The 23,312-nt window shown below is 49.3% G+C and overlaps 1 protein-coding gene across 6 annotated transcripts in view; it reads right to left on the bottom strand.

The window, feature by feature from the left end:
• Window positions 1–23,312, bottom strand: part of GSG1L (GSG1 like) — a 241,675-nt gene that overhangs the window by 72,577 nt on the left and 145,786 nt on the right. For 4 of the 6 annotated variants that reach the window (XM_021086437.2, XM_021086439.2, XM_085017126.1 and 1 more), the window contains one exon: window positions 21,052–21,204. The exons of the other annotated variants lie outside the window; for them this stretch is intronic. In XM_021086437.2, the coding sequence (XP_020942096.2) occupies window positions 21,052–21,204 (153 nt within the window). The remainder of the gene's footprint in view (window positions 1–21,051; window positions 21,205–23,312) is intronic. 6 annotated transcript variants of the gene reach the window in all.

The following is a 23,312-nucleotide window of genomic DNA, read 5'->3' as shown; positions in this document are numbered from 1 at the left end:
TTCACCAATTCTGCATGTACCTATGCGTGTGTGTGTGCGCGCACGCACACACATAGCTCTGTGCAATTTTGTCACAAGCGTAGCCTTGCATAAGCACCACCACAGCCAAGATACTCAACTGCACCATCACGAAGCCCCAACAAGTTGCCTCTTTCTAGACACAGCCATCTGCCTAATCGCTGGCAACCACTAATCTGTTCTTCATCTCTGTAATTATGCTATTACATGAATGTTTCATAAATGGAATCATGCAATATGTATCCTTTTGAGACTGGCTTTGTTCACTCAGCCTAATTTCCCTGAGGTCCATCCAAGCTATTGTATGTATCAGTACTGATTCTTTTTTTTTTTTTTTTTTTTACTGAGTAACGATCCAGGGGATGGAGGTGCTGCAGTTTGTTTATTTACTCCTTGAAGGACATGTGGTTCGTTTCCAGTTTGGGGCTGGTACAAATAAAAGTGCCATGACCACGCCTGTCCAAGTTCCTGTGTGAAAATAAGTCTTCCTTTCTCTGGGATCGAGGCCCAAGAGCACAATTCCTGAGTCTCCTGGTAAGTCTTAGGGTCCGTCCATTCTTAGTTTTGAAAATAGCTGCTGAACTCTTTTCCAGAGCAGCTGTGCTATTTTACCTTCCCATCAGCCAGGTATGGGGGATCAACTCTCTGGATAAGTGGACTTTTCCTTCAAAATACAAAACTAGGGTTCTCACTGGGGTTACCCACCTGGGTTCTTGGCCTCCTTAATCAATAGAAATTGATAAAAGGCCAGGTAAGACCTTCAAGCAAGGCTTTACGGGGGCCCCTGCTGCATCAGAGGCTTGGCACGAAAACAAGCCACAGATTGCCTTGCTCACTGCTCGCTCAGGGCAGTCAAGCTGGTTCCTTTTATAGGGTGAGGGTAAGGGCAGGCCCAGGGGTCGGGTCCGAGAGGTGGCTTAGGCAGTCTACCCCCACCCCTTTGGTGGTGGTGTGTGCAGCGGGCATGTGCGGTACCCTGCTTCTGCTCTTGGCTCTTCAGAAGTGGCAGCTGGGTTTTTTTTTTTTTTTTTTTTTTTTTTAGCCCTTTTGTATCTTATTGTCCATAATTTGCCCAATTGCACATGCATGGTTATTTCTAGTCCCTTATAGTTTCTTTGCATTTGGTTGCTCGAGGAGACTTTTGTCCAGGTGCAAGCCTTGCACCAAAGTGTCCCGGGTCCCAGGTCCCAGGCTGTCTCTCGGGGGCCCCACCTTTCTGCAATCTCAACTTTTCTGAACAACCCTGGGATTTTGACACCCCCCCCCAACCTATCATTGTCGGCCTGTCTCTTCCTTCTGCCATCCCTGGACCGTAAGCTCATAGAAATCAGGGACCCTGCTCAGATCTTCAGCCCTTGGGTCCAGCACAGACACAGTGCACAGCAGATGCTCCATGAAGGAAATTAAAGGCAGAGAAGGACTAAGCAAATCAGCATAGACCCACAGCCAGCAAATCTGTTGGAAGGCAGAGCAGAGGCAGCCCCCAAGGTCCCAGGACCACAGCTTACCTCCCCTTGAGGCAGGCTCTACTTGAAAGTGCACAGCCTGCAACGTCACTGTCATTCTAGGTCATGCAAAAAAAAACCAAACAAACAAACAAACAAAAAAAAAAAAAAACAAGTCTAGCTATGTAGAAAGCACAGAGGTACATAAGGTCCATAAACAGATTTATAAAAATGCATATGGGGTTGAGGGGAGGGACAACTAGGAAAAGAAAATCTAAAACATAGAACAAGAATGAAAATAAGGTTGAGGAGTTCCCATCGTGGCGCAGTGGTTAACAAATCAGACTAGGAACCATGAGGTTGCCGGTTCAATTCCTGCCCTTGCTCAGTGGGTTAAGGATCCGGCGTTGCCGTGAGCTGTGGTGTAGGTTGCAGACTCAGCTCGGATCCCGCGTTGCTGTGGCTCTGGCATAGGCTGGTGGCTATGGCTCCGATTAGACCCCTAGCCTGGGAATCTCCATATACCTCGGAAGCTGCCCCAGAAAAAAGGCAAAAACACAAATAAACAAAAAAAAAAAAAAAAAAAAAAAAGAAAAGAAAAGAAGGTTGAGAAACACTGACCTGGTAACACATCTTGGCCTTTTTCCTGTGAGTCAGAGGGAGGCCGCTCCACTGGCAGAGCAGATCGCCCAAAAAGGCACTGGGACCATCTCCCTCCCTTGACCTAGAACCCTCACTGGCTCCCTACTGCCTCTGAACTGGCAAGCACTGCCACCCCTCCAGCCTTTCCCGACCACTCTGTCTGCAAGAACTCCCTCCTTCCATCATTCTCTCCGCTAACTTGATTTTTTGCCAAAGCACGTATCACTATATCATCGGCTTCCTCATATTATGGTCCTGTTCTCTTTGTTTATTTAATTATCTGGTCGTCTTCTCCCCTAGATTATACGGCCCATGAGAACTGGGAGGTTGTGTGTTTTGATCACAGTTGTATCTCTCAGATCTAGACTTTATGCAACAGGAGAGGGTCCCCGAAGGTCTGTGAGTTGGAGACAGGGCTAATCGCAGGATTAACTTTGATCATGGGTCAGGTGCACAGAAGGGGCTCAGGAAATGTTGTCTTCGCTACTGTTTCCTCACTGTGTCTCCCTCCTCCTGCCCTTCTTTTCGGACTCTGTCTCTTTCTCCCCGTGTGTAGGTTCCCCACCTCTTAGGCGGTCTGTTCATCTCCCTCTGCCTCCATCTCTCTTCATTTCAAGGACCTTCTACTCTCCTCTCTCCCTGGCCCCCGCCCCCAGCCCTGGACAGACTGAGAGAGGATGAGAAGGCATTTCCCATCAGAGGTCCTGTCTCAGCCCTCAGACACCCAGAACACACCCCATTGTCTCCCTGACCTCAGGGGGTGACTCCCCATGTCCCCATCACAGTCAGGACCTGGGTACGTGGACAACTCCCAGGCCTGCCCTCCAGTTTACACATCACCAGGTCCTGCCAATCTCGCTTCTCTCAAATCCATCCCCATCCCTCTCTGTTCCCACTGCCACCATCTCCTTGTGGCCAGATACCCGCACACAGCCTCCTAGCCGGGCTTCTGGATCTCTGCCGACCCCCTTCCTCTGCCCTCAAGACCCATCTTTCTAGAATTCACCCCTGACCTTACTCCTTTGCCTGAAGCCTCAGAGCTCCCCAACTGCACCTCCTACCCAGGTGAGGTCCACATTTCCAGGTCTGGCCTCCAATCAGACTCAACTTCCCATTTCCCCATCCTCGCCCAGGGCATCCACATCTGGCCACTCTGGGGGAGTCCCCTTCCCTGAACCTTCCCTGCTGGAAACGCCTAATGCCAGGCTCCCTCCCTGTTGTCCTGCAGAGAAAAATCTCAAGCCCTGCACCACCCACCTCTCCATCTCATCGGCAGCCCTCTCCTCGCACCCAATCTCCTCCCACGGCCACCCTTTCACAGATCCTCCAAGATCCCGCCTGGCCGTGGCCTTTGCATTTGCTGCCTCCTTGCCTGGAGCACTCCCTCTCATCCCTGCACCCCTCCTGCCTCCTGCCTCCTCCTCCAGATAAGTCCTAAGGCCCCGGAGCCCCCAGCGGGGTGTGGTCCCCAGCCCTGAGACTGTCTTTTCAGAGCACAGTCCCAACCACCCACTAAATTCACTGCCTTCCCCACTAAACCTAAGCCTCTGAGGGCAGAGAGCTTGCCTGATTGTTTTCCTGGTACCTGGTACAGAGGAAATGCTCCAGGACTCTTTGTGGAAGGAAAGGAAGAAGGAAGGAGGGACGGATGAAGGATGGATGCTGTGTGTACCTTGAGACTCTGTATCTGTCATCCTGCTTCCTCCCTGGAGAGGGTTTTCACAACCCTTTCCGCCCATCCTTTAAGGCTTAATTTGATGCAAAGTCTTTCTCTCAGTTTCCATCAGCCTCAGGGTGGATTTAACACTTAACCTCAGGGGAGAGGCAGTGGTCAGAGCCCCGTCCCCCAGCTCCCAACAGTCCCCACCCTGCCCAGTCTCCCCCTCTTCCCACTGCTGCCCACCCAGGAAGAGGCACCAGAAAAACAAAGCCCAGATAAAAGCCAGCAACTCAGAGTCAAAAAAAGATGTTTTAAAAAGTCCCGTGGTTCCAGCAAGCTGAGAGAAACCGAGCGGAAAGAGACCAAACACTGGACTAGGAGAAAAAGAACAATTTGAAGAAGTCATGACAGCTGGAAAGAGCTGGTGTTGGGGGCAGGGGGTGACTTCTGCCTTAGGAAAGAGGACGGGAAGATGTGGACTCTTTTACAAAAAAATGCAGGTCGTATGCACAAAATGACGTAAGAGCAGAGCCCCCCAAACTGGGTGTGCAGAGTTTACCATCCTCACCAGGATGCTTCTGGGGGTGAAATGGCCTAGTTGATAATGCTGCTGGGACTGTCCTGGGCAAGCCGGGGCACAGGGTCACCCACCCAATCCCATCAGTGTCCCGTTCTCACACAACCTCTTTAACAAGCAAGACCGAGAACGCACTGCATGTCCACCAGCTCTACTGGCTCTTCGTGTGGTTTGGGTGATTTCACTTCATTGCTCAAACCCACTGTATACAGATGCAGACACAGGGACTCAGAGGGGGAAGTAACTTGCCAGATCGCAGCGTTTCAATGGCACCCAACTGGAGTTTGGTCTGGTCTGTCTGGTTCCAGAGTCCCCGCTTGTCCTATTGGGGCGAGGTGCAAACCCCAAAACACAAACTCCAACAACCCCACTGGGAGGGGTCTAGCCCCCTGGTGTCACCTCTGCAGGGCACTCATACATTCAAGGTCACGGGGATACAGCAAAGAAGAAGACAGGCATGGCCTCAAGGGGCCGCTGTCCATGGTAGCGGTTCTCAATCAGGCAAGGGTTTGCCTCCCAAGGGATCTCTGGCAAAGTCTAGAGACATTTTTGGTTGTCCCAACTTAGGAGGGGGTGCTATTGGCATCGGGTGGGCAGAGCCCAGGGGTGCTACTCTACATCCTACAAGGCACAGGCCAGCCCCTCTCCCCCCATCATAAAGAAAGATCCAGCGAAGAAGGTGCCAAGGTTGAGAAAATTTGGTCTGAGGAGGAGAGGTGGGACAGCAGACAAGGACACAAATTAACATATAAGTTCTTTCATGGAGTTCCCATCGTGGCACAGTGGTTAACGAATCTGACTAGGAACCATGAGGTTGAGGGTTCGATCCCTGGCCTTGCTCAGTGCGTTCAGGATCCGGCATTGCCACGAGCTGTGGTGTAGGTCGCAGACGTGGCTTGGATCCTGTGTTCCCGTGGCTCTGGCGTAGACTGGTGGCTACAGCTCCGATTCAACCCCTAGCCTGAGAACCTCCATATGCCATGGGAGCAGCCCAAGAAATGGCAAAAAGACCAATGTATATATATACAAGTTCTTTCATTCACTCAGCAATAATTTATTGAATGCCCACTATGTTTGAGACACTGCTTGGAAAGCAGTATATGCCATTAGGCAAAACAAGCAGGAGATTGTGGAAGTGATAAGGGGAAGGAAAGATCTCCTAAGGAGGTGACATGAGCCTGTGGGGAAGGCAGCCCAGCAGAGGGGACCACGGGCTTAGGCAGCAGCAAAGCCCAGAGAGCCCACGAGGACCAGCCGGGCGGGGCTGGGTTGTAGGAGATGAAATTAGAGAGGAAGGCAAAAGTCACATGTTGGAGTCTTGGGAAGGAGCTCGGATTTTATTCTACAAAAATAACATTTGATAAATACCAACTAGAAACGACAAAAACAGACTTTGTAAAAAAAAAAAAAAATCCCTAAAATGGTCCCATGAGGCTAAGTGAGAAAAAGACCTTCTGTATTTAAATCTCTAAAGGAGCTGGAACTTTACCACAAAAGAACCATGCATTTGATGAGCACCCGCTTGAAGTCAATCATTAAGTATGAAAAATGATCGTTAGGCCAATAGACACAGTGGAATAATATTTTTAGATGGTAATTCATGATTTTTTTTTTTTTTACAGCCACATCTACAGCATACAAAAGTTCCCAGGAGCTAGGGGTCGAATCAGAGCTGCAGCTGCCGGCCTTTGCCACAGCCACAGCCACACAGGATCTGAGCCGTGTCTGCGACCTATGCTGCAGATTGTACCTGGGTCCTTAATCGACTGAACGAGGCCAGGGACCAAACCCATATCCTTATAGACACTATGTCAGATTCTTAACCCATGGAGCCACAATGGGAACTCCCAAATTCATGATTTTTTTTTTTTTTTTAATTTTCAGTTCACTTTTTGGCTGTGCCTACAGCACATGGAAGTTCCGAGGTCTGGGATCGAACCCAAGCCACAGCAGTGACAATGCCTAATCCTTAACTGCTAAGGCATCAGGGAACTCCAGTAATTCATGGGGTTTTTTCCTCTTTATTTTCTCCATTTTTCTTTTGCTTCATTCAGGGGGTTAGAGGCTCTGAACTTGTTTGTCCTAGAAGTTTTGCAGGGAAGAGGGAAGTAAAACCCATCTGCAAAATCCTTCCCTTCTGGTTTTTCACCTTGGGAAGCCTTAACTTACTGGGGAGATTAAGACAGGGGCCTCGGAGGCGGGGGTGGGGAGGGTGAGAAAGTGTGAGCTTTTTTCTAGTCCTCAGGACAAAAATGGGTGGCTTTTCCTTGGCTGGAGCAGGAGAGGATGCTGAGGATCTGCAGTCTGTTTTGTTGGCTGGCACAAAGCCTTAAATAATTTGAATTAGGGAGTTCCCGTCGTGGCGCAGTGGTTAACGAATCCGACTAGGAACCATGAGGTTGCGGGTTCGGCCCCTGCCCTTGCTCAGTGGGTTAACGATCCGGCGTTGCCGTGAGCTGTGGTGTAGGTTGCAGACGCGGCTCGGATCCCGCGTTGCTGTGGCTCTGGTGTAGGCCGGTGGCTACAGCTCCGATTCGACCCCTAGCCTGGGAACCTCCATATGCCGCGGAAACGGCCCAAGAAATAGCAAATAGACAAAATAATAATAATAATAATAATAATTTGAATTAAAAAGTTAAACCTAGGAATTCCCATTGTGGTGCAGTGGAAATGAATCTGACTAGTATCCATGATGATGCAGGTTTGATTCCTGGCCTCAGTCAGTGGGTTAAGGATCTGGCGGTGTTGCCGTGAGCTGTGGCGTAGGCCACAGACGTGGCTTGGATCCCATGTGGCTGTGGCTGTGGCTGTGGCATAGGCCAGCAGCTGTGGCTCCAACTGGACCCCTAGCCTGAGAACTTCTATATACCATGGGTGCTGCCCTAAAAAGACAAAAAATCAAAAATAAAATTAGATTCTGTGGTATTACCAAAAACCTTCAAACTTTTACATGGGTGAACTTTACGATGTGTAAATCCTATCTCAATAAGGCTGTTTAAAAAACATTTTCATAGAACTACCTTATGATCCAGCAATCCCCTCCTGGGCATATATCCAGACAAAACTACCATTTGAAAAGATACATGCACCCGTATGTTCATAAGAGCACTATTCACAACAGTCAAGATGTGGAAGCAACCTAAATGTCCAACGACAGAGGAATGCATTAAGAAGATGGTACATATATGCCATGGACTACTACTCAGCCATAAAAAAGAACGAAATAATGCCATCTGCAGCAACATGGATGGATGGAACTGGAGATTCTCATGCTAAGTGATGTTAAGTCAGAAAGAGAAAGACAAATACCATATGATATCACTTATATGTGGAATCTAAAATATGGCACAAATGGGAGTTCCTGCTGTGGCTCAGTGGTTAACCAACCCGACTAGTATCCATGAGGGTGCAGGTTCAATCCCTAGCCTTGCTCAGGGGGTTAAGGATCCGGCATTGCCGTGAGCTGTGGTGTAGGTTGCAGACAGTGGCTCAGATCCCACGTGGCTGCGGCTGTGGTGTAGGTTGGCAGCTACAGCTCCAATTAGACCTCTAGCCTGGGAACCTCCATATGCCTTGAGTGTGGCCCTAAAAAGACAAAAAAATAATAAAATAAAATATGGCACAAATGAACCTATCGACAGAGTAGAAACAGACTCACAGACAGAGAACAGATGTGGTTGCCAAGGGTGGCAGGAGGGAGAGGAATGGATGGGGCGTTTGATGTTGGTAAATGAAAACGATTCCATTTAGAATGGAAAAGCAATGAGACCCTCCTGTACAGCACAGGGAACGATATTCAATCTCTAGGGACAGACCATGATGGAAGACAGAATGAGAAAGGCAATGTGTTTATATATGTATGACTGGGTCACTTTGCTGTACAGCAGAAATTGGCACAACACTGTAAATCAACTATACTAAAAATGCTTTGAATTAAAAATCAGGAGATTTTTTCATTAACCACCCCCCCAACCCCCAGGTTTTGGCTTTCCTTGAATGCCCGGCAGCTTCCTCCATAGCAACAATAGGGTGCTGACAGGGCATGCACTCCCGCATTTGCCACTGGCCCCACTTACACTGTTGGGTGACGTCTGGACAGCTTTACTCATTTATGTCATGGCCATGGTCCCTGTGAACACTGAACTTGGGACCTCTGATGGGGAGTGATAGGACCACAGGTGCTGAGGTCATTAGCCCCCTTCTCCCATTTCCCACCTGGTCCTAGCAATGAAGAGCCCTGATGGACAGGGCACTAGAGGCTCCTCGGCAGCCCACATGGATGCTTGCAAGAGTAAAGCAGATGGGCTTTGAAGCTAGAACTGCCACTTACTCTCTCTGGGCCTCAGTTTTCTCAACTTTAAAATGGGGATAATAGGGAGCTCCCATTGTGGCTCAGTGGGTTAAGATCCTGACACAGGAGTTCCCATCTTGGCTCAGCAGAAACAAATCTGACTAGCATCCATGAGGATGCAGGTTCGATCCCTGGCCTTGCTCAGTGCGTTCAGGATCCGGCGTTGCTGTGAGCTGTGGTGTAGGTCGCAGAGGCAGCTTGGATCCCATGTTGCTGTGGCTCTGGCATAGTCCAGCAGCTACAGCTCCAATTTGACTCCTAACTCCTGGGACCCTCCTTATGCCCCAAGTGTGGCCCTAATTCAAAAAAAAAAAAAGAAGCCAACACAGTGTCCATGAGGTTGCGAGTCTGATCCCTGGCCTCTCTCAGTGGGTTAAGGATCTGGTGTTGCTGTGAGCTGTGGTGTAGGTCGCAGACGCAGCTCGGATCCCGTGTTGATGTGACTCTTGTGTAGGCCAGCAGCTGCAGCTCTAATTTGACCCCCAGCTTGGGAACCTCCCTATGCCACAGGCGCGGCCATAAAATGAAAAAGAAAAAAAGAAATGGGGGTAATAATAGCACCTACCATCATTGGGTTCAGCAGAGAGAGTATGTTTAAAATGATGTCTGGCAGACAGTTGGTGCTCAATAAATGGGAGCCCATAATTTCTTATCTTGCAATTTCAAATTCCCAGAAGTTCTGATACCCAAAAGCTTCTTCATAATTCATCTGGCCACAAAATCTGACTTGGCCTGAACTCACTTAGCAGCAAAACCTGACCTGAATGGATGTGAGGCTATTAACTGTCTATTTAATTTTGTTTTGCCTTTTTTTTTTTTAATCTTTTTGCCTTTTCTAGGGCCTCTCCCGTGGCATATGGAGGTTCCCAGGATAGGAATCCCATTGGAGCTGTAGCTGCTGGCCTATACCACAGCCACAGCAACACCAGATCCAAGCCAAGTTTGCGACCTACACCACAGCTCACAGCAATGCCGGACCCTTAATCCACGGAGCGAGGCTGGGGATCAAACCAGCAACCTCATGGTTCCTAGTCGGATTCGTTTCTGCTGCACCACGACAGGAACTCCTTGACTGTCTTTATTTATCCCACCTAGCATGACTATGTGTGGGTTTGGCTGCAGAAAGATGAAGGTGTTTGCTTACAGGGTGCGGCTCCAGCCCCAGCTGGGGCGTTACATAAAGGATGGCCTAGGTATTCCATTACTTCCCCAAATCTGAAAAGTCCCAAATTCTGGACCACTTCTAGCCCCAGGGGTGTCAGATCAGGAACTGGGACCTGTACGGTGAAGATGATAATGACAAAGACTAAGCCCTTACGACGCTGCATAAGACCAGACACAGGGAAGGCAGTAGAGAGGAAGCCCCACCCCCAATTCTGACAGTAAATCTTGTACCATCCCAGGAGGAAGGGAGCCTGGAATTAAAATGAAGGGCTTTCCCAGAAATGAAAGAGCTGCAGTGTTCCTCGCATGCCTGGGTTCAGGGCGTGAGACTCACACAGGCCAGATTAACTTTCGAGAACTGAGTTTGAGAAGCTCCTCTTGGGTGTCTCTTCCTTTGGCTGCTCTTGATTTGATCCTTGATAATGATACCGTAATCCTAAGCATAGCACTTTGTAGAGTCCTTTGAGGGTCCTAAGGAATTGTCAAACCGAAGGGGGTCCTGGGAAGGCTGAACTTGGAGCCAGCTGGTCAGAGGCCAGGGTGGCCTGGGGACCTCCTGAACATACCCTTGGCATCTGCGGTGGGGCAGATTTGCTCAGGACCACGGCATCTGATGACAATTAGCCTGGGAATTGTACTGCAGGGCACACGCTCGTGTTGGAGCACCACCTTTCACCTTGGTTTGTCCTCGCCTATGCCACCTAGCTGACACCAGAGGTCACATGCAGCTTTGGGTGGCAGCTCCCATGTGTGTTGGTGGCTTCCTTCCTCAAACACTTGCCTTCTTAGGTGGAGACCTCTAGAAATTCTGGGGTTACTGACTGAGGAGTGATCCTGAACCAGTGATGGATGGAGGTCAGTGAATACATTCCACCACTTTCTCACCCCTTGGGTGTCCTGGATAGTCTCTCGGAGGGTCCCCAGCAGCAGGGAACCCCAGTGGCCAACAGAGGTCACCAGCTCACCAACACTCCCTTTCCTGGCCCTCCTTTCTTGTTGTACATCTCCACTGTCCCGCCCAACTTCCTAGAATCACTTTTTTTTTTTTTTTGGTCTTTTTTGCCTTTTCTAGGGCTGCTTCCTGCGGCATATAGAGGTTCCCAGGCTAGGGAGCTAATCAGAGCTGTAGCCACCAGCCTACGCCAGAGCCACAGCAATGCCAGATCTAAGCTGCGACCTACACCAGAGCTCATGGCAACGCCGGATCCTTAACCCACTGAGCAAGGCCAGGGACTGAACCTGCAACCTCATGGTTCCTAGTCGGATTCGTTAATGACTGCGCCACAACGGGAACTCCTAGAATCACCTCTTAATACACTACTTGCACCCATATCTTCACCTTCGGGGCTGACTTGGAGGAACCCACATGAAGACCTTTACCAGTCCTGGGAATCTGTGTCCTTCAGCTCCACCGCTGACCTCCTGATAATCTCCCAACTTGACGAGTCAACCAATTCCCAACCACTGGGACTCGCAGTCAACCAGTTCCTGTGGGCCACCACTTATCCACCACTGCGTAACAATCCTGCTTGGTCCAGGGCTAAGCCCACACCATAGGTGTGCCTAGAGACCCAGGCCTGGCTAATCGAAGCACTTCATCCTCTAGCCTGGTGACTAGCTGAGGAATGAGTCTATGAACCTAACTGGTCTGATCCTGGTCCTCCTTGGAGTTTTGGAGGAACTACGGGAAAGGATCCCTCGAAAGAAAAAGAAAGAGAGAAAGAGAAAGAAAGAAAGAAAGAAAGAAAGAAAGAAAGAAAGAAAGAAAGAAAGAAAGAAAGAAAGAAAGAAAGAAAGAAAGAAAGAAAGAAAGAAAGAAAGAGAGAAAGAGAAAGAAAGAAAGAAAGAAAGAAAGAGAGAGAGAGAGAAAGAAAGAAAAGAAAGAAAGGAAGGAAGGAAGGAAGGAAAGAGAAAGAGAAAGAAAGAAGGAAAGAAAGAAAGAAGGAAGGAAAGAGGGAGGGAAGGGAAGGGAAGGGAAGGAAAAAAAGAAAAAGGAGTTCTTGTTGTGGCTCAGTGGGAACAAACCTGACCAGTATCCGAGAAGATGCAGGTTCAATCCCTCCCCTTGCTAGTGGGTTAAGGATCCAGTATTGTTGTGGCTGTGGCCGGCAGCTGTGGCTCCAATTTGATCACTGGCCTGGGAACTTCCATAAAGTGGCCCTAAAAAGCAAAAGAAAGAAAGAAGGAAAAAAGGAAGGAAGGAAGGAAAGAAAGAAAGAAGGAAGGAAAGAAGAGAAAAGAAAAGAAGGAAGGAAGGGAGGGAGGGGATGAGAAGAACGGAAGGAACGAGAAAAAAGGAGTTTTCTCTATCTCTGGAATCTTATATAAGCCTGGAGCTGCTGGTGACCATCCTCTTTCCACATGGATGAGCCTGATGGAGAATGACAGTAAAAGAAGTTTGGAGACACAGCTAGATCCTTCATGACATGATCGTCTGGATGCAGCCATGCCTGAAGCCTAACTACCCTGTACTTTTCAATTACATGATTCAATAGAGTTCAACCACCATCTCCCCTTTCTTTCTTCGGCTAATCTGAATGGATTCTTGTCACTTGCAAGCAAAAGACTTTTTTTTTTTTTTTTTTTTTTTTCCTTTTTTGGCTGCCCCGCAGCACATGGAATTCCCAAGCCGGAGATGAGATCCCAGCCACATTTATGACCTAAGCCACAGCAATGCCAGATCCTTAACCCACTGTGTGGGGCTGGGGATTGAACCTGCTTCCCAGCACTCCCAAGAGGCCACAAATCCCATTACACCACAGCGGGAATTCCAAAGGAACTTTTAATCATTTGGAAATATGAATTTCTCTGACTTACACGCTCCGCATTTTTAGACACAAAAATACAGAAAAGTACTTGCTCTCTAAGCTATGAGCAAGTGACCCAGTCTTGCCAGGCTAGGGGAACTGAACAGAGGGAGCTGCGAGCAACAGATTCTTCTAGCACAGGCCCAACTTGGCAGAGTTGCTAGTGGAATTAGGGTCTTAAGAAAGTCACCCTAAAATACAAGGTGGCAATTTACAGTAAGAAGCTACACTCATCACATCAAGAGTAAGCGCCAAGGACCTTACTTAAAGTTAAGGATGGACTGGGGAGGAGGAATTCAAGGCCACAGGCAACCTTACTTGGGGGAAAGCTGCTAGGACTGAATCCAACACTTTTTTTTCTGTCTTTTGTCCTTTTTTAGGGCCGTACCTGCGGCATATGGAGGTTCCCAGGCTAGGGGTTAAATTGGAGCTACAGTTGCCAGCCCATGCCACAGCCACAACCAACGCCAGATCTGAGCCACGTCTGCGACCTTCACCACAGCTCACGGCAACACCGGATCCTTAACCCACTGAGCGAGGCCAGGGATCGAACCCACAACCTCATGGTTCCTAGTCGGATTCGTTTCCACTGCACCACGATGGGAACTCCCTGTATTTTCTTTTTAAACATAAATTTAAGGCATCCCTGTTGTGGCTCAGAGTGTTAAGAACCTAGCTACCATCGCTGAGGATGCGGGTTCAATCCCTGGTCACGATGGGGACTCCCCAACACTTGGGTCTAAGCTCCCTGGCAGCCAATGCAAGGCAAAGACGATGGGTTAACCAGCTCACCTCTGCTCACAGACAGCAGCCTCGGTCCAGATCGTAAGGCCAATGGCCCTGCCAAATTGCCTTCCTGACACTCACAGGCTTCATGGCTCCTGGGGTCGGAGGTGGTTCAAGAGGAGCAGGGAGCATTCTGCACGCCTCACAACTTGGTTCCTGGGGTGGATTTAGGGTGGCCCATTGGTGTCTGCAGCACCATGGGCTCTGCATGCTCTGATCCTCGGGCACCAGGTCTCCTGGTCCCCCAACTTCTATCCAAAACCCCTGGGTGCTGCCCACCTCCCAGGCCTGCCCTCCACTCAGACTTCACTCTGAAAGTAGCTCCTGAAACTGTTTAAAGTGTTTGTCATGGTTAAGACTTTAATGCTTCTCAGTCTAAATCCTCGGGAGTCATTCTCAATTCACAAGGTTAGAATTCCTTCAAAGAAAAACGTACAAGCTTCTCTCTCTCTCTCTCTCTTTTTTTTTTTCTTTTTCTTTTTACGATTGCACCTGCGGCATATGGAAGTTCCCAGGCTAAAGGTCAAATCAGAGCTGCAGCTGCCAGTCTATGCCACAGTCACAGCGATGTGGCATCTGAACCACATCTGCAACCTACACCACAGCTCTTGGAAACAACAGATCCTTCACCCCTGACAATGGCCAGAGATCGAACCTGCATCCTTATGGACACTATTTCAGGTTCTTAAGCCGCTGAGCCACAACAGGAACTCCCAAAATTCTAACTTTAATCCCTATTCAAAGTATCCACCAGCCCTGTGTTTTTTGGTCACAAAAGCATCGAAAGATTTTCATTCCCATCATACTCCATTCAATTGTCTTTCAAGTTGAAGGTATTCTGCATATTTTTTAAAATTAATTAGAAATTTTCAAATCAGAGTTCACCATGGCTCAGCAGGTTAAGGATCCAGCATTGTCACTGCTGTGGCTTGGGTCACTGCTGTAATGCAGGTTTGATCCTTGGCCTGGGAAATTCCTCATGCCACAAGCTCAGCCCCTCAAAAATGTTTTTTCAAATCACGCATTACATATATAATGCAATAAAATCATGTATAAAACATGGTTGAAGGCTAAGAAATTGAATACAAGATTAGGAATTCCCATCGTGGCTCAGTGGTTAATGAATTTGACTAGGAACCATGAGGTTGTGGGTTCGATTCCTGGCCTTGTTCAGTGGGTTAAGGATCCAGCGTAGCATGAGCTGTGGTGTAGGTCGCAGACATGGCTCAGATCCAGCATTGCCGTGACTGTGGCGTAGCCCAGCAGCTACAGCTCCAATTCGACCCCTAGCCTAGGAACCTCCGTATGCCACGGGAGCGGCCCTAGAAAAGGCAAAAAAAAGACCAATAAAATAAAATAAAAATAAATACATACAAGATTAATAGTGATGGACTGGGTAGTGAAATACAGGTTTTATAATGAAACCAAATATTCCAAGATTGCCTAAGAGATAAGGTTCTAGTTTCCCAGCTTCAAAGAGCTACCTCAACCGTGGTCATGTTTTATTTTATGGCAACATACCCTTTTCTCGTTAACTTAACAAAATAGACTCTTGCCAACTTCTCCACAAGGTCTGATAATTCCCTGGAAAGAGGCACATCTCTCTTCCTGCCCCTGAAGTTTTTACTAAAAGCCCACGGTGGTGAGTGGGTCATGCAGAGATTCTCCAAATGACCTTCTTTTCTTCCTAAGTCAATGAGCCGCATCTGGGGAGAGAAACTGGGGAAGGAAAGACATCTTCCAGCCTGGGCTCCCACATCCCCTCGGGGCAGTGGGGGGAAGGGACCTGAGAAGCTCTGTCTTGCCCAGAACCTCTCTGCGGTCATCATAGGACTGGGGGAGGGGGAGGGCGAGGGGCGCCGCTGGCAGCTGGAGCCCCCTTAGTCCCGAGAGATGGAGAAACGCCACGTGATGACTTTCATGGGCCCCATGCCTTCCTGGGCCCGTCCCTCCACAAAAGAAATATTAAAAAGTACATTTTATGGCAGTCCTGTGGTGGTCCAGCAGTTACAAACCCAGGAGGATGGAGGTTTAATCCATGGCCTTGCTCAGTGGGTTAAGGATCTGGCGTTGCCCTGAGCTGCGGTGCAGGTCGCAGGTACGACTCGGATCCCCCACTGCTGTGGCTGTGGGGTAGGCTGGCAGCTGTAGCTCCAGTTCACTCCCTAGCCCAGGAACGTCCATATGCCACAGGTGTAGCCCTAAAAAAAAAAAATGACATTTTATAACGGCAGTGGTATAAAATATATAATCCAGTCTAGATCCATTCTTATGTCTTCATTACGATGCTATTTTGTTTTGTTCCAATTTTCAAAGCAGTCAAAATTAAAGGGGTCCCCGGAAGCACTGTGGGTTTGGGGCTCTGGACCAGTGGGCCAGTAGTCTCAGCCTCCGCCTCCAGCTCCCAGGGAACCAACCTGCTCTTTGCAACCACACTCCTGCCAGGATTGGGGACACAGCCCCGCTGGCCGGCTCTTGACACCGCTTCTCCTTTCCCTTCAGAGTCCAAATCCCTCCACCCCAGCTTCCCGTGACAGGGCTGGTCCCTGGGGCCAAGAACCGCCCTTCAGTTTATTCAGGGACAGCTAGGAAGAAAATAATGATAATGATGATGACAACAACCTGAAGTCTTGGGGGACAATCTCTGCTCCAAGCCCTGTGTAGGCTCTGGGCTCAATAACTTACCAGTGATGTGACAGCAGGCAAGGCAGTTTTTTGTTTTGTTGCTTTTTTTTTTTTTTTTTTTTTTTTGCTTTTTAGGGCTGCCGCTGTGGCATGTGGAAGTTCCCAGGCTAGGGATCCCATCAGAGCTGTAGCTGCCAGCCTACACCACAGCTCACAGCAACCCTGGATCCTTAACCCACTGAGCGAGGCCAGATGGAACCCGCATTCTCATGCATATTAGTCAGGATCATTACTGCTGAGCCACAACAGGAACTTCCCAAGCAAGTCAGTTTTCCCACCTGTGGAATGGGAATAATGTCAGTCCCTCTCACAAGGACACCAAGGAATATAAAGACATTAACACATGCAGCAAACTCAGACCAGTGCTGGCACGAGATAACGGCATCTCAGTCGGTGTTAGCTATGATGGTGAGTCCTTATCCATTGGGTCATTACAATAATTAATGTTTTTTTTTTTTTTTTTGTCTTTTGTCCTTTTAGGACAAAAGGACCCTCGGCATATGGAGGCTCCCAGGCTAGGGGTCTCATCAGAGCTGTAGCTGCCGGCCTGCACCACAGCTCACGGCAATGCCAGATCCTTAACCCACTGAGCGAGGCCAAGGATCAAACCTGCAACCTCATGGTTCCTGGTTGGATTCATTTCTGCTGCACCACGATGGGAACTCCTACAATAATTAATTATAATAACTGGTTCGAGTAGGGGCTGCTCCAACTCTGCTTTCTCCTCTACCCCAGGAGACACTGACCTTGAGCTGAGGACCCCTGGGTGGGAACTGGTCTGGCTGCATCAACATCAAACCCTCTCCCCACACAAACTCAGTTGACAGGCTCTGCAGACCCTGCTCTTTCCCCTCCTTCAGGAGCAAAGCAGAAACCCACCAACCTCCTCCAGGCCTCTCACTGCTGCCCCCCGCCCCCCCACCACCCTATTCTCAAGGAGCTTCCTGGTTCCTCCGGGCCAGGCAGGTCTGAAGCTTGCCTCTCTCCTGGTCTCATGTTTCTCCCAGTAGAGGTTTTCCCAGAATCCCTTTCTCTCCATCACTTGCTGCTTTGGTCTTATTACATTATCTGGCTGCTACTTACTTCTCAGTTCCTGTTTCCTGAGGACTTAAAAGTCTTCCCCCCTCCCTGCCTGCCAGGTCACTCCTGCAGGGCATCTGAAGCCAGCAGGACCCAGGTTCAATCCCGGCTCCACAAGTGACCAGCTGTGCAATCTTGGGCAAGTCCATTAACCTCTTTGAGCCCTGCCTTGTTTATCTGCCTGAAGTTTCGGAGATGATCTCATTTTCTTTAGCAGTGGGACTCCCCGCTGAAAGGAAACTGGGGTTTTTTCGAGGGGGGAGAACTTGGCTAAGCCCTTTGAGGTAAGGGGACGAGCCCCCAATCCGCTCCACAATGAGAAGAACTGCTAAAGAACTGGAGCCGGCTGCCTGGGGCTGACCACCAGCTTTTGTTTTGACTCGAGTTAGCAGGTGGAGCGGCGGGCTGGATGCTTAGAATAATGGAGGGGATTCTTTGATGCTTGGTAGAGAGAAAGAAAAAGGAGAGATGAAACCACAGAAGAGGAAAAGGAGCCTGGAGGCCCCACAGCACATCACACCCAACCTGTTCAAGATGGCCCATCATCTCCCCCACCTGCTCTTTTCCCATCTTTCCCATCTCCGTGGTACCTGCTCATCCTGCCAGCCTAGGTCAGGGCTCTGGCCCTCTGGACCTAGGGGCCCCTCCCCAGGATAACATTTTCAACCACGTAAAATAAAATAACAGCATCACAGAGGAACCCAGTCGTCCTGAAATGCAGTGAGCAACCTATTCAAACGAATGAGTTGTATACACAGGCTTCCTTGGTAACAGATATAATATGAGAGAACGAACGCATGTATGTATATGACTGGGTCACTTGGCTGTACAGCAGAAATGGGCACAACATTGTAAATCAGCCATCCTTAAGAAAGAAAGAAAAAGATGAAAGAAAGGAAAAGAAAAGAAAAAAGAAAGAGGGAGAAAGGAAGGAAGAAAGATGGATTCAGAAGAAGCTCTAGGAAGTATTGCACTTTCCAACGAGCGCATTCAAGACAACTGGCCACAACTGCAGCGTGACACGAAAAACGTGGATTCCTATTGGCGACTATGTCACAGGTGCCACCCACTACTGTGACTGGCTGCCTCTGCTCCTATTTGAAGGACAAATTAAATGTCAGTTACAAGTTAGAGAAATAAAACTGCAAACTCCTCCTCATCCAGGTTCATGGATTCCCTGAATTCCGCAGACTCGACACTAGGAACCCTTGACTTGGAGTCTCCGTTTTTCCATATGCACCCGGCTCTGTCCACTTCTCTTAATTGATAGGCAAGCCCCGCTGACCTCGCCTCCTGGCTGGAGCACACTGTGCATCTCCCACTCCCAGAGCTGCTGCAAGGGGTTGGGGCCTCACCTCCTGGCCAGCCTCCTCTTGCTCCACTCCATGCTGCGCCCTAAAACCCTCATCCCCAAAGGCAAATATCACCCTTGGCTCTGAATTCTTCGAGGGCTCCCTATTGCCTGCATGATAAAATTTACAGGCCACTCAAAGCGCCAAGACCTTCAACTGGCTCTCCAGCCTCATCTCTCAACACTCCCATGTTCCTGACTTTCTACATTCCTGCTATTTTGAACTACGTGGAAGTTTCCAGAATATATGCCACATTAGTTGGCTTTTGCCTATGCTGTTCCCTCCACCTGGAATGTCTTCCCAGAGCTGTCCCTCAAGCTAACCCTTCAAGTTTTTTTTGTTTGTTTTTTTGCTTTTTTTTTTTTTTTTTGTCTTTTCTAGGGCCACACCCACAGCATATGGAAGTTCCCAGGCTAGGGGTCAAATCAGAGCTGTAGTCACTGGCCTACACCACAGCCACAGCAACGCAGGATCTGAGCCGGGTCTGTGACCTACACCACAGCTCACGGCAACACCAGATCCTTAACCCACTGAACAAGGCCAGGGATCAAACCCGCAATCTCATGGTTCCTCCTAGTCGGATTCGTAACCACTGAGCCACAATGGGAACTCCCTTCAAGTTTTTCCCCAAGTCTCAGCTCAAAGAGTGACTTTCCCATGCTCGGCCCCACTGATCCCCACCTCCGGGGCAAATGTATGTGCTCCCCTCCAGGACTTACCACGCCCGGTTCATGGAGCTCAACCCACCAGTGTTACAATCATTTGATGAGTCTGTGTCTCTACAAGATCACAAATTTCAAGAAGCCAAGGACTGAGTCATTATTTTTGTCTTCAACTCCCCCAAATCTAGTATAGTGCCTGGAGCCCAGCAGGCCTTCAGTGAGCGTTGGTTGAGTAAATGAATAAAATATGGGGAAAAAAAAAAGGAGTTCTCCTTGTGGCTCAGCTTGTTAAGAACCGGACACAAGGTCCGTGAGCATGCAGGTTCGATCCCTGGCCTCCATCAGTGGGTTAAGGATCTGGTGTTGCCCCAAGGTGTGGCACAGGTCGTAGATGCTGCTGGGATCTGGTGTTGCTGTGTCTGTGGCGTAGGCTTCAGCTCGCGGTTCCAATTCAAACCTTGGCCTGGGAACTTCCATAGGCTGCAGGTAAAACTCTAAAAAGAAAAAAAAGTTTAAAGTTTTAAATAAAATATGAAAAAAGAACCACGAGTGAAAACTGATTTCAAGCATAATAGACACATGTAACATCGTCAACAACAACAACAAAACGAATAAATAGTCTCTTGATCTGGAATAGCTGAAAACAGGGTAAACGGGGGCCAAAATCAACATTGTGCTGCACGGATCACACTATTTTTCTTTGCTTCTCTTGACTCTTCTGGTTAGACTTCCCACATCCTGGGAACGACAACGCACATGTTCTGATCTATGGAGCATGCTCTAATTTCTAATTTCCTGAATTCTCTTCTTTGAGAGCTCCTTCTGTTACATATACATATCTCAATTAGGGGGTGATTATTTCCCTCACCAAAAGGCTCATCATTTCGGTGTCATTAAATAGAGGGTTCTTCCGGCGCATGAAGAATAGGATTAGATTTATAGAAATTCAATTTACATTTGGCTTTTTAGGAACAGATGTCATCCACAGCCAAGCCACGGCTCTAGCTGTCAGGCCTCCTGAAGTTATGGTTTGCAGGCTCCTTTTACTTCCTTCTGGCAAGCCCTCCACCTAACCCCCCCCCCCCCCCAGGATCTGCTGAAACTATTCTGGGCGCCTGGCCACCAAATCCAGTGACCTTTTCTTGGAGTCTTGTCTCCACCTCCCAAAGTCAGATGCTGCCGCCACCATCTCATTCTTCCTAAACCCCTCATAATCCTTGGCCTTTGCCCACCGTCTTTGCTCACGCCACACTCACCCTTGAGCTTTTTCAAATGTGTTTTTTCATGCAGCTTCCCGCTGGCCATCTCCCCATGGATGCCTCAAGGGCAAATAAGCTAAAGCCGAGGAGTGATGTGCCCGCCACTCCCCGTTTACATCCCGGTGGACGACACCACCGTCCGCCCCATCTCAGCATCACCTCCCTCTCCCGTGTGCCACAAATTCAATCCATCACGCATCCACGTGGGGTTCATCATCTTGAATACATCTCTAGCTAATTCACCTCTCTCCCAACGTGTTAAACTCCATGAAGCACTGGAACTGTCTGTTTCCATTCATTACCATAACCCCAGCACTTAATAGCACATTATCCGGCCCACGAGACAATAAACAAGGCTGAATGAAAGTATAAGGAAGCCAACAAACCGCACTTTGCAAATTGCAACACTGAGGCTCAGAGAAGAGCGGTGATTGGCCCACGGTCACTCCGGTGGACCAATCAGGACTTAGCCCGAGAGGGGTGCCGCCGCCTGCATTTCCCTTGCCTCTGAGCTCAGGGTGGGCGCTAGTGCGCTCCTGCCGCGTTGCCCAAGGCCCTTTTACCTGAGAGCACCGTGAAGACGGCCGCGAAGGCGTTGAGCTTGAGCCCGTCGATGACATTGCTGGAGTGGAAGAGCTCGAGACACATGAGGCTGAAACCGACCACCAGCAGGAGGATGTAGAGCACCTCGGAGACCACCGACAGCCACAGGACCCCTGCACGGAGGAGGCAGGGAGGGCGTGAGATGAAGACACACAGGGTGGACTCTCCCTGCGTTCCTTCGACCCCATGCCCTCGGGTTGGGGGAATCAAGTCGTTTTAGAGAAGACCTGGGTTCTAGGGTGGGTCCCGATGAGGTAAGGCAATCATGGCCAACCATCCTCCTCACGCGGACCGGCTCAGGAACCCCTGCCTAAGTCAGTCAGAGCGTGGTGCTCTTGGAATGATGGTTACTGGTCCCGCCAGGCACGTGAACTATATGCCATCTTTTCTCATCTGTTAGATGACTGCCACTGGGAACCATCTCATGGCCTGGAGGGCACCTGCCTTAGGATGAGACTGACACTAGTTGCTAAGCAGAGTGATGGAAAGGTGACCTCATTGCCCCCCCCCCCCCCCCCCCGCCAGCCACCAGCCCTAAGAGCTTCCTGGTGGCTAAGCTGGCCAGTATGATGTTCTCTATTGCCTGCAGCTATAAGCATCCCAGCTCTTACATACATCATGTTTGCTGTAAGGGACACCTGCACTTTTATCTACCCTGTACCCGACTCCGCTTTTTTCTAGAAACCACCACTGCTATTCCCTCAGCTTCAGCCTTGTGGGTCTCCCAGGAGCTGCCGTGTTCTGCTGTGGGCCCACCCTCTTGGGCACAACCTATTGGCCCATTGTGATCATGTGACCTAGAACTGGCCAATCCAAGCCCTTCTCTAGAAATCTGAGCGTGGAATCCACTGAAGTGAAGAAAGGCCAAAAGCAGAGCCCAGGGACTCTTGACAGTGTGAGTGCCTGGTTCCAGCTGTTCCTGAAGGCCAGCTGCACCCCATCCTTCCAGCCCATCTGGCTTCCAAACTTTCCTTTTATTCCTTAAGACAGCACAGCTCCCTCTTCCCCCACACCAGTCCAAAGTGGGTTACCATCATTTGCCACCACCTAGTTTAGGGGGCATCTATTTCTCCCATCCTACATTATTCGCCCTTTTTCCTACATGCTTTTTATTTAGAGAACCCCTCTCCTCTCTCCATCTGTGCAGTTCAGTGGCAGCCCATCCACATCCTGGCTCCACATTTGGGCACATGACTCATTATCTGGCCAATCAGAGCTCTGTGCCTGTCTGACTCTAGTCATTGGTTCAGGAGCAAACCTTCCTGTGCCTCAGTTTCCTCGCCTTTGGAATGGGGGCAATAAGAACACCTATCTCATAGTATTGGGGTGCTGCGAGGAGTCAATTACACAGTAACATAACCAGCTTGGGCTTCGCACATAGTGAAAGCTCAATTTGTGGGTGTTAATACTGTTGTCTGAAGAGAGGAACTTTGGTGGGGACTGGAAATGGAGCCCAGGGGTCCCTGAGTGGAGGTCAAGGCTAGAGGGAGAAATGAAATTGTGGAAGCACATATGATTTCCGAGAAAAAAGCACAGAAAGTAGGAGATGGAACACATCACGTGACTCACCTTCCGAGCCCCACTAACCCCAGGGCTTGGAGCAAGGCCCACACTTGACAGAAGGGACTATGGACCAGGCCTGGTCAGCCAGAGATGGATACATGACCCAAGTCAGTTCAACGAGAGTCAGGCACAGGATTTTGCTGCAACTATTGGGAAAGAAATTCCCAATAGTTTCTACTGCGTTTGAGGCTGGGGAGGTGTAAGGATGGAAGCGAGGGCCTCAAGTAGCAAAGGCCTTCCCGAGGGCAGAGGCAAGGCCAAGGGAAAGCAACACAGAGAGGCGAAGGAAGATCATATGGTAGGACATTGTTTGAGCCCCTAGATCCAGCAATTCCTAAAGCTGTCAGTCATTTGTTCTTTCCATCATGAACCAAGAACTCCTTGTCTTGGCCTAAGCCAGGAGGACTTTTCTCTCCGACAACCAAGAGTCCTGATCCTCAGCTTTTCTCTTCTCTGAAGCTGTCGAACCCGTTCTCTTCTACTCCTCTGCCTTTGCACAAAGTGTTCCTTCCGTGTTAACGTCCTAGGGACACCCGATGTACACTCTCCAGTGAAGGAGGCAAACACAGAGCAGTTTCTGAGCCCCTGTCTGTTCCTTGAGGAAGGATCCAGATTCTCAGACACCCACTATATCATTCCTAACGCAACAGGGCTTTCA

This window comes from Sus scrofa, chromosome 3 (assembly GCF_054392235.1).
Source record: "Sus scrofa isolate SSC_HxYL_T2T_F1_AM1 chromosome 3, Sscrofa_HxYL_maternal_Yorkshire_Landrace_v2.0, whole genome shotgun sequence".
Classification (NCBI taxonomy): domain Eukaryota; kingdom Metazoa; phylum Chordata; class Mammalia; order Artiodactyla; family Suidae; genus Sus; species Sus scrofa.
The sequence above is the reverse complement of the archived record's forward strand: the minus strand, read 5'-3'. Positions and strand labels throughout refer to the sequence as shown.